Source organism: Antrostomus carolinensis, unplaced genomic scaffold (genome assembly GCF_000700745.2).
Source record: "Antrostomus carolinensis isolate BGI_N321 unplaced genomic scaffold, ASM70074v2 scaffold5372, whole genome shotgun sequence".
In the NCBI taxonomy this organism is placed as follows: Eukaryota; Metazoa; Chordata; class Aves; order Caprimulgiformes; family Caprimulgidae; genus Antrostomus; species Antrostomus carolinensis.
In genome coordinates, this window is record NW_010298810.1 from 4,168 (window position 1) to 15,980 (window position 11,813).

The window sequence follows — 11,813 nt, forward strand, 5'->3', positions numbered from 1 at the left end:
ATTCTCTCCTATGTGTGTTTGAGTCAGAGCAGTTAAAGGATAAATCCTTTCTTCAGAGCTTTGTTGAAATGTGTTGAAAGCAACTCTAGAAATTTCACACCTGTGTACAGATTGGGCAACAGGACTTACATTGTCCCTATGCAGATAAAAGCTGAAATGAGCTTTGTAATTATCTTATTTCACAGTACCAGCCATTGGAGACAAATGTTTTTCTAATCTGTGATGTTCTGCATTGATACTACTTGTATTGCTGCTGCCTGCTATCCACATTAAAACAAATGTCCTGTCACAAAACAGTCCTGAGCCTTGGTGCTTCTGGCATTAAACAAGGTCCATGTCTGGCCACAGCCTTTGCTGAAATCAGCTGTTGTGTGTGTGTGTGTCAGAAAAACTCTCAGTGGTGTCTCCCTCCTGCAGGAACCGTACACAGCCAAGCACTGATGGTGTGAAAGCAGCAGTTTCCACAGAAATCCATCCCAAAAAGGCAGCTTTGAACTTTTTCCTGTGTCCATAGCAGAAGGCCAGACAGGCCACCTCCTTCTCTGCATTGTTGGAGTCCTCAGTGTGCGACAGAAGCGAGCTGGGCGTGTAGAGTTTTTGGAGGGACCACTGTTGTCACGTTGTGAAGTGGTAAGTAGCAATAGCAGTTGTTGAAGTGAATGCTCAGTGTGCATGTGGGGTAACAAGTCTGCTTCTCAGGACTCTACTTGAGTTACACTCTCCCCCACTGGCTGCACAACCACAGCTCCTTGGCAAGACATACCATATGGTGTAAATTCTTAACCCAGCAGAAAGCTGTGTGGCTGGGATAAGGATCTTGTGGAGGTACAAAAAAAAGCTTTGGTAGGTAAGAAGTTGGTTGAAAATGAGTTAAGAGGCCTAAGTAGGGTAGGGCTTGTATGTGAGTTCTTACCAGTGTGGAAAGATGGACACCCTACAGAAGGCTTCCTAGCATGATGGATGATTCACATTAGAAGCTGTTGGTGTGTGTTTACTAATTCATTAGCTAAATTTTAATCTCGCAAAACCCACTGCCATAATTTTGTATGGAAACATGGGATTTTTCTTTTGCTTTAATCTCCTATAATCTCTCTATTCCCTGGCATTTGTTCCTTACACTGCTCAGGTGTTCATGGCTCTGTTTCTCATAATTATCAGGTGCAGGATGTTAGTCCAAGAATCTGAGTGTTAATAAGACTCTACTGTAACGAGAGTGGCAGGGAAAACAAAGGCAATGTAGTGATCTCGGGGGAGAGAGATGTATAACATCAGCCTGAGTCACCTAATTGCTGGACATGGAGACCTGTTTTTAATGAAAGATGAAAGGATTCCTTCGTTCTCCTTCTAAAGATAAGGAGCCTTCCCAGTTTGTTATACATTGGGTTTTACATGTACAAGCATCCTGAGTATAAACAAGACTTTGGACTGCAATTAGGCAAACGGTATAAACTTTACAATGTCACCATCGCCCCAGCTGATATTAAAAGAAAGTTTTATTAAAAATTAATAGGTCTAGGAGTCGAGAGACCTCAGTAATAAGCAGTGGTTTCCCTTCTGTAACAAGTCACTCTCTTAATTTGCTGATATGTGAATAACTCCTTGGAGTCTCCTAAACTGCATAACCCTGAAATGACAAGAATTCTAGCACTGAACGAGAGGAAGACGTTTACCCAGCAACCTGCTGTCTCCTTTCCTGAACCAGGAGGGAGACATATCTGGCCTACTGCCAACATGTAATGCTAGTTTTGGAACTATAATCCCTGCACCAGACAGGATTGCTGAAACTCCACAAACAATCCAAACTTCTTTAAAAAGGAATTTCTGAGAAAAACACAGTGGCAGGAAAAGGCCTGATTTTTAATATCTTCTGTCTTTTGCCAGGTGCAGACCCTGCTTAAGTAGAATTGTGTATCAGAGGCAGAGCTACTTGCTCCTACTAACAGCTGCTGGTACAACACCCAAGGGCTCTGTCACACATAAAGCTGCGCACAGAGCGATAGGTAAGTGTGCTGACCTTGTTAAAAGACATAAGAGGAAATCTTCAACCTCAGCAGCAAGAAATTCAGACTACAACTCACCCCTTTGTACTGCTGCAGGGATAATATTGAAGGAGGAGATTGTAGTTCTTCCACTGCATTAGATGCTCTGACCTCCAGCAGCCTAAAATGAGTGTTGTGCTCCTGCCTCTACAGTTCTGCAGGAGGATACAAGGATGCCAAGTAACACCTCGGTGCTGGAGAGGAATACAGCATGGTTTGACCTACTGGTAAAGGTACTTCCCCCACCCCCCCAGGTTTCAGAAAGCTTCTTAGCATATGGCAAGACATTGGGGTAAGTTGCAAACTACAGTCTTCCCTCAGTTTTTAAAAACTTGGCACTCTTTCTCAGAAAACAGTGTTGCCATTTGCACTATAGCTGCTGTTTTCTAATTGTTTACTAAAGCTAAGCACTGATCTATTTTTATCATGAAAAAGCTGCTGGTGGCAGTTTCTCTTACTAGTCAGAAGGTATCCTAGTTCTTCAGGAATGGAGAATAGGAGCACTTGAAAAATTCAGCAAAATGTGCTTGTTTCTGGCTTCAATTAAAAACAAAGTCAGCTTTTTAGTGTCACTGCTGAGATCAAACAAGTATGCCATCTAAAAAAGAAAGTTTGTAATGTCAAGAATGATCAGCTTTTGACTCCTTAAATGCCACCTCCTGCTCTAGACTCAAAATACAAAAGGAAACTCAATAACTGTTTTTAGAATGAAGATATGGACAAAGTCAAAACAAGTGTCCCTTAAAACCACTCTTCATCAGTTTCAGCTACTCAGGCTCTAAAGGAGCATGCAACAAGTTGTTTTCAGTCACTGTTACGTTTTTTTAAAAATATCTCCTTATGTAGGCATGGTCTGGTGCCTTCTTAAAAGACACAGGACTTAAAAAAAAGAACAAATGCATTTCTTGACATGTTTACTTTGAAAAAACAAACAACAGTTTATTGGAGTTTACTCTTTTTAACAAAAAAATTAATCAGCATTAAAACAAAGACTTTCTAACCTATTTAACAGCTAATGAAACCATCCTTTTCTCTGTTCAGTGTAACACTTCTTTTCATCCTCTCTCAAGAAAGACTTCATGACTGGTAGCAAAAAAATTCTCCAGAGGAGAAGTGTTTAAGCACTGTTCCCTCAGAGTAAAAGATGTCTTCAGTAACAGTCAGCTTCATTCTCTTCTATGGTCCCCACAGTAGCAAGGATGTCCTCTAAGAGGGACTGAGGGCTTTCCTCTACATGGTAACTACTTTTATTTAGCTCATCATGTAGTTCGATTAAGTCTATTGTACCCAAAGCTACCATCATGCTCTCTGGATCTTCAAAATTCACCCCATTACTACCATCTGTGGGGAAGTTCTGGGCTAAAGAACCTTGCCTTAGTGTGTTTTGTAACCAGTCAATGCCATATCCTGCAGGTAAATCTCCAGTCTCTTGTGAATCCTTCAGGGACCTAATTGGATAGAAACTACTGCTTAAGTCAAGCAGTATATCACAGGCTCTCTGACCTACTGGTTTGTCATAGTCACACAAAGACCAAAACAAAAAGCTGAAAAGTTTTGCCCGGCAAAATATCTGCAGCGGCTTATTCCGACGAACGGATCTAGTGACTGCAGGTGTGACAGAAGCATACAGGCATTTAGGAAGGCCAAACAGGCAAATTGTTTGATTACAGAAAGCTTGAACAAGGTCCAAACCACCAAGTCTGACTTCCCAGTCTAAGTCATGCTCCACAATTCGGATCACTCTAGAGACAAACTGCTCTGTATCTTCCAGCTGAAATGTGCAGCCTTCTCTCACCCACTTGGTGAAGATGCTGATCACTGCCCTCCTGGGAAAGCCCTCCGAGTCTGTTGACAAGATTTCTTGAAGTTTCGCTATGGTGTTCTAAATGTAAAAAGACAAAGAGAAAGCACAATGAGGGATGAACGTGCAAAGAAATAAGAACAGTGTAAGTAAAGAATCTAGTCTTTTCATTACTGGTTGTGAAAGCTGCCTGCATGAGACTGCAGATAACTTGTGAACGAATTTTGAAGTAGCATAGCAGTAAACTGATGTGCAGTTCTGCATGATTTTGCAGTGGGCTACACCAAGTCGTCATACCTCTTTATTATACTGATTCCCTGTAACAGGTGACCCTGCAGCAAAGTAAGTAATGAAGGCCAAGTGTCCCACAGCAGTCACAGCACTCGCTCGCACGTAGCTTTCTGGATCCTCAAGAAGATTTTCTGTAAGCTTTGGCACTTCTGAAGACAGGAGAGACTGCCTGAACTCATCCTGGTCTGTAAACAAGACAGCAATCCAAAGAAGCAATGCTTTATTCTCTCAGAGCACGAAGCTGTTTCCAATGCAAACAGTTCTTTGCGTCATACAAGGATGCCCACTGACTGCAGGGACAGCTGCCAGTGAGCTGAGCCACTGCAGAGACCAGACAGCTGCTCACAAGAGCACAGATGCTCTGTGTCAAGCTCCCTATTTTCCAGCAGCTTGGTGACTTTCAGTCAAGCCCCGCTAGATGCCAGAACCTGGGAAAATCCATTTACAGTTGTTCTAGTGTCAAGAAAAAACTTTCTCCAGGCAAGCGGGGACATGGTTTCAGCCTCATCAAACTTATAGCTGTGCTTAAAAGAGGAAAAAATGGTCTCCTTTCTTGTTGTCAACGCATACAGCAAAGAAAAAGAATGAAACTGCAGCACAGAGAGGGGCTGCAGGGTAAACTGCTCATGCACTGACTGTGCTGGATACTTCCTTTGTGACCTGGGGACAACAGCAGCTGACAACATCCCCCTTTCTTCCAACATCACAGAGCTAGTGTAGCAGAAATAACATCGCCTTAGTGCTACCTGCTGCAAAAACCTGAACTACCTTTAAAGTAGAAAATCAGTAATTAACCCCAAGCATGCAAAGCGGATCTAGGCTTTTATAGCCTCCCAAATCCAAGCCTCCAGCCTGATAGGTGAAACCAGATTTCACTGCAAACCAAAAAAAGGGAAGGTATTATCTGCTATTAAGTATTGCCACCTGCCTTGACATACATGTCTCAACATAAATTACTGTCTCAACACTTCTGTTTAACTCACCAAAACTGCCATTACAGAGGGCACAGCAATCTGAGTTTAACAGAAAAGTAGGACAAGTTTATTAATTTTTCTGTCAGATTTCAATCATTATCTAAGAGTAAAAATCTTGACACTTCTTTTCTTACCCTCCAGTTACAGATCAGAGCCTAAGAGTAAAAATCTTGACACTTCTTTCTTTTCTTACCCTCCAGTTACAGATCAGAGGATGCTTCACCAGCCTGATTGACATTCATAACATTAGAAGAAATACTCTTCCAATCTCAACTGTTAAATCTCTGTACCTACCTCTCAAGCCTTCAATCAGGACAGTGAGGAATTCCAGAGAAGAATCTCTTACTTCCCAGCAAGGACTGCACAAATGCTTCTGCAGCACCAGAAACACATCTGTAAAAGCCAAGTGACAAGCTTGAATGGACATGAAAATCAACAAGCCTTACTGAAGCAATCACCGTACAACCTCTGTATAATTTTATATGATGCAATCCCTTTTGCTGCTGTTGTGTGCTTCTCCCAGAGGTCTTAGAAGCACTGTTTGTCCAGCTAAACCTAAATTCAACATAATTGTGAACAAATGAATCCAAAGTACTCTGATCAGGAAAGCCAGGCAAGAGCAGATTTCATATATGCCACTAGCTGCTGTCTGTCCCAACTTGAATAGCTTCGTTACCTTGCAAAATCTTCTTGGTTTGTTGCCGCTGACTGTTGGAGCAGGACAGTTCCTGCAAGTGCACCAGCCACTTGGATGTAGCATTAAATGTCTTCTTTAGAACCTGAAGCAATATAAAGCAGATTTACTTTACTACAGGAGGAGATATTGTTGCCTTTACAATCGATAAAATTTGTTTTAGACTCAAACTTAGAAATTCTCAGAGTAAACAAGCACACATGCTTCCTTCCTGAGAAGCAAGCCACAAATAAATGGTGCTTACATAACATTGTTAACAAAAACCTAGAAAACACCTGTTCTCAGATTAGTACTATGAAGTTCTAGTCCCTCCAGCTTTTGACTTGCAGTTGTCACCAGTCATTTGAACAAAAAAAAAAAAAAAAGGCAAGAAAACAGAACCCCCATAACTATTGTCAGACAAGTTCTCAGAACTACATCCTACTGGGACAAGTTAATAGACTTGGATCTCTTCTGAGTTCTGTACTCACAGTAGGGCTGGTGTTCGGACTCTCCAGGTATGCCAGAAGGATATCAAATAGATTTCCTATGAGTGTGTCACAGCCTGAAACATAAAAAACGAAAATAAAGGACAAATACTAAGAGAAGAAGCAGCTGAATCACAATTCAACTGCTGAAATACAGGAAGATGCAGGACTATAAAACTGTTTTGGAGAAGAAAGCAAGTACAGGCCTGAGAGTAAAGGAGAAAAATCCAACTTTTCACAACCACTAAAGCATTTTTAATTACAGCATTACCTGCCCTAGTCCATCAACAGAAAGTAAGGTTAGCCAGGACAGTAGGAAGACTTAGAAAAAACGCACAACTTTCAGAAATGGAAGTGGTAGTCTTCAGTGAGAAAGATCAGTGAAGGGGAATGAGAAATTCTGCAACTACAGAATAGTCAAGTATTTCCAAAATTAAAAAAAATTAAAGTGCAAAGATTAACTCACCTTTTCGCTCCGAGAGTGCTGCTAGGACATCAAGAGCTGACCTCTGTACTCGGGAGCAATTGATCAAGATTCGGCTTATTGTGCTTCCCAGAGGAGAAACGGGACTCAGGAAGCCATTGCAGAATTGTAATATTGTCATCAGAGAGCGCAGCAAAGACGTAGCGGGTAAATCCACTTGGAAACGAGTCTAATGGGGAGGGAGAAAGAAAAAAAGTTTCCAGCTAAAGTCTCAAGTGCACAGAAAGAGCAGGAGTTTTTGGTCAGGAGGCAGCAAAAATTGCAATTTCTAGTGCATTCTTAAGGTACTGGAATGCTAATAACTACAAACAAATTATCCTCCTCTTTCCCAAGAACTATTGCACAGATGGAAGGAGATTCTTCTCGCTGCTTGGGAAAGCAGTTCCATTTATGTTTTGTCACTGTATCAATAACTGCAGTACAATTAAGTTATGGTAACAAAGCTTGTGAAGATTAATTTTAAATAAGTGTGGTCCTTCTTCACAACCCTCAGTATTCCTCTGTTTTCCTATTTGGAGTCTACTGCGCTAGATTTCTTTAACATATGGAACCCTCACTGTCAACTCCTCTCCACGTTCTGTTAAGCTCTCCTACAAAAGTTTGCAACCAATCTTAACACTGTCATTCAAGGACCAATTTGATCCCCAGGCTTTTTTCCTTCTCTGAATGTTACCATAGACAGCAGCTTCTCCAGATGAGCGAGGGTCTGACACAGAAGACTAGCACAAGATGACTTAGAGGACAGAAGATTTTCAACAGTGACGGGATCACTAACAGACTCATCCAGCAAACCTAAAGGACCAAAGGAGGGAAGAGCTCAGGTTAATATAAAAAGGACTGTGATTTTTTTAAGTTAATCAAGATATTCAGGTGATGTAGTATGAATATCCCTGTCAGTAGGATGCTGCACTTCACCACAAACCCTGCTACTGTCCTGAACTTCTACTTTCCTCCTCCAGTTCTGTCTGCACCAGACACTTAAAACACTGGCAAGCAGACTAGCCTCTAACTTGTCTATCACAACTGTACCTGCATATTCCAGAGGCTGGGAGGCTGCTCTCAAAATACAGTCCATTGGCTGAAGTAGAACAGTCAGTGCCTGAATCCTCACATCTTGTGGGCTTCAAGGAGGAAACAGCAGTTACCAAAACAAGAACACTTCAATTCCTTCCCAAATAGCTGCCCCCAAATGCTGAGCAGAATAATGTCTTTCATGCAGGCTTGTAAACAAGCCAGCAATGACAGAGCAATGAAAATTTTATCACAATTCAAGCCCTTCTTCTAATCTTTGTTGGCTAACTGAAAACAGAGGAGAAATGGCTCTGGAATTCAGAAGCAGCCTTATCAAGCTATGCAAATAGAGTGGGGTTCTGTGTAAGAGCGGGGCTTAGAGAGAGGCATTTCTTGTCAACAAAATGGTGTCCTTATATCTTAAGTAACCTGTTGCTTAGTCTGTAGATCAGTATCCATATGTGCTGTATTCATTTAACATCTGATGATTTCTTGATGCTTTTTCACTACCTGAAAGGGAGTTATGGAGAAGATACATGCAGACTTCTCAGAGGTGCACAAGATTACAAGGATCTTAAATTGCAACAGCGTAGATTCCAACTGGATATACAAAAAATACTTTTCATAGTGAAATGAAAGTGGTTAAGCACCAGAACATGTTGCCCAGAGAAGCTATGGAATCCTTATCCTTGGGATTATTTGAAACTTGAATGGTGAAGGCCCTGAGCAACGTAATCAATCTCTGAGGTTAGCCCTGTACTGAGCAAGAGGCTGAATTACATCAGTTCTACAGGCTCCTTATAACCTCATCATTCTACAACTGTCAACATAGTCTCCAGATGCACATTTGTGATGGACAGCAATGAACGCTCTTACTCTAGTCGGTGTTTTTGTGAAAGAGAAAACTGAAACACAGACTAATAGATTTAACAGGCAGTCAAATTGTGACCATCTTAATCAACCCTGGCAGTATAAAGTTAAAGAGGTTTGCTATTTCTTCCTGAAATTGGTTGGCTGTAGGTAAGATGCAAGTATATACACATAAACATGATATTGGCTCCTTTAATTTCTCTCTGAAACTATTTAATTCTTACTATCAGTGCCCGAGGTTTTGTTAGCTACCTCAGGCTAACCATGCCTCAGGTTAGGCATGGTTCTTGCCAACCAGTCTTACATATTAAAGAATGTAGTGCAAAATGTAGCAAGAAAAGAAACCAAAAAACAGTTCTTGGAAAGACACCAGAGGCATTAGTAGAGAAATATTTGCAGAGTGCCAAAGTTTCATTGCAGGAAGTCCTACCATCTGTAGAGCCTCAGAACTCCCTCTGCCAAAGGACCCACTTGTACTGGGGTTAAGTGCTCAAGAGCAGAAGTCACTAAAGCCCAAAAACTGCCTTCAGGGTCAGAAAACACAGGAGACCTGAGAAGAAAGAAGTCCTGTTAGATGGTAGAAAACAAATATATCTCATCATTGGATTCAAGGTCTCAGAAGATCTTTACCATGCCATGTTAAGCAAAAGATTCGCGAGCATGTGCTTCACTTGAACAGTCTCTTCCGTCAAAAGGGATTCCACTTGCTTTGCTATGCCTAACCAAAGGACTTCAGTCCACGCAGCGCGACAACTGCCAAACACACTAGTTAACAGTTTTAACGACTGCTTGATCTGACAGACAGAGCTGGATTGCAAGGAATCTTCTATATGCTTTATAATCATTTGGGCACACGCTGGCCAGTCACAGTCCTTTGTAGCCGGAGGTTTAGTCGTTTCAGACTCTACGGAGAGGGTGAGCATCTGCACCAGAAGCTGAGTGGCAGCAGAAGCCACAAACAGGCTGGAATCTCCTTGCAGAGTGAAGATCACATCTATGCCTCCTGTGTGGAAACAAAACAAGTCACTGGAGGAAAAAACAACAGGATACCTGTCACTCCAACCATATTATTACTCTAATTCAAGTAACATGTAGCTTTAAATGGTGTTGGTGGGTTTTTTATACTGTATTTTGTAGTCTCTATGGCATTTCAAAGTCAGTCAGTCAGTCCTTTATGACAAACAAAAAGCAAACAAAAGAATAAAAGGATTGTTTTCAGATCCTCGGGTGTTTTGATAACTCAGGAACAAAAGAGAATGTCAACGTAATAGTAGGAGAGCTGACAGCACGCTCACTGTATATTTAAGGAAGAAGCCTGCACCATCTCTGGACACAATCAGCAGAAAAATGAATGGCATCAACTTTTCCATCACATGGACAGCAGCACATGCCACACGTTAATACCAATCCACGTGTGCAAGTGTTAACAGATAAATAAGCCCCTGGGGTTAGTTTTTCTGCTCAAAAATCATACTGAAATGTACTTATTTTAGTTAGAATTACAAATAAGAATACAGAAGGTTTTTAATAAGCTATTTTTATTATGTGTTTCAGAAGATGTGCTTCTTTTCCCTCTAAAAAGGGCTCTATCTTCAGTGTTCGGGGGGGGGGGGATTAAATGCAGAACTAATTTAACAAAAACCCCATCACTTTCGATTACTTCAGTGTTTTTGACAAATAACTTATTTTTATCTTAAACAAGTGAAAACTCCTGTCTCTCTCATACGACATCTGAGCAACAGACTGGAATGGAAGACAGACAGAGGATTTGGGGAGTTCCCAGTCCTAGAAGTACTCACCACCATTGCAGAGGAACTGGAGGGCAGGCTGGTGATGCATCATGCTGTGCACACCCTCCACCCAGCCACTTCGCACAGATGCGTCTTCCCACGCTGCGCTGTTCAGAGGCCCGTCCCTGCCAAAGAGCCTGACCAACAGCTGCTCCTGCTGAGGCCAGAGGAGAACACACAGAGTAAATGGTAAGTAAAGGAGCTTGAGGGGAGTGGAAGAGGCTGCTCTGTCATCCAAGTCAAGAGTATCAATACTGTGGTGAAACCTCCTCTTCCTAGAAGTACCACTAAAATAGAAAATATTCAGAATCTCAAGCTTAAACTCCACATCTGTCTCTTTCGTGGACTAAGCAAAAGAGGGGTTCAAAAGTAAAACTGCTTGGTTTTAAGAGGCTAGGGGCAACTTATATACATATCAGTTCCATCAGACTGCTTTATACAGTTGTATGCATCTCTTCCCTCAAAAACTTCTAGATTTTGAGTTTTGTACTATAAATACATTCCATTGTAGAAAGCAGGGCTTTAAAAAGCTCCTTCATTTTTGCATGGAATTGGGAGATTTCCTGCCAACCTACTAACATCTGTTAGTGCAGGTTAAATCTACAGGATCTGTTCAGGAATACAACATTTTGCAACAACTGCTGTGAGATAGTGTTATCCCATATCCTGTTTTGAAGATAAAATGAGAGGAACTACATATCAGCATTCATATTACTACTGTGACAAAACAGAAGTGAGAAGACAGCAGCTTGACACAAGAAAAGGAACAGTATGATTGTAGGTCTTCAGTATCATATAACTGTTTGCTGAGTTGTTAGACATATGCCAGAAATTTTATAAGCAAAACATGTACATTTTCAGGTGTACTATGTATAGAAGGAGGAAAAAGACAAGTGGCAGCAGGTACCTGGGTGGCTGACTCACCTGCAAGCGTTGGAAGCGGACTTCAGAAGCAGCAAGTATCCCAACTAACCGCAGAGTAAAGGAGAGGATGCTCAGACTGGGCTCTGGCAGGGCCAGCACCGTGGTGATGAACTCTGTCAGACAGGGGTTGTCCTGCAGCACCTCCACGGTGGGATCTACAAACCGGGTGTTCCCCGAGAAGAGGCCAGAAAACAGAGTGTGAGTGTGACTGCCGGGACTTCTGTCCCCTCGCACAACTCTAAGGTCCTTGCCGTAGCTGATTGTGACCCCTGACAACCGTGAGGGGAGAATCTGGGTTGACCTAAAGCCCCAGCCCGGCTACCGGCCCCAAGGACCCAACGGCGTTTCCAGGCGAGGCGGAGGGAGCGGCCCCGCTGAGGGAGGCTCCCCCCAGGGCCCGGCCTGCAGGCCGGACACACCCCGCCCGTCAGCGGCGGCCAGGGCCGGGGGTGAGGGGCTCTGCAGGGC

General features: G+C 42.3%; 1 protein-coding gene across 1 annotated transcript; it reads right to left on the bottom strand.

Annotated features, from left to right (window-relative positions):
- Window positions 1–3,189: 3,189 nt before the first annotated feature.
- On the bottom strand, window positions 3,190–11,614 carry BRAT1 (BRCA1 associated ATM activator 1; the record flags this gene model as incomplete). Its single annotated transcript, XM_010162565.1, has 12 exons — window positions 3,190–3,921; window positions 4,138–4,316; window positions 5,400–5,498; window positions 5,782–5,884; window positions 6,270–6,343; window positions 6,733–6,919; window positions 7,424–7,542; window positions 7,780–7,871; window positions 9,062–9,181; window positions 9,262–9,634; window positions 10,431–10,578; window positions 11,346–11,614. Coding segments are annotated over 12 exons (2,495 nt in total), but the record flags the coding sequence as incomplete, so codon positions are not given.
- Between the last annotated feature and the right edge of the window lie 199 nt (window positions 11,615–11,813).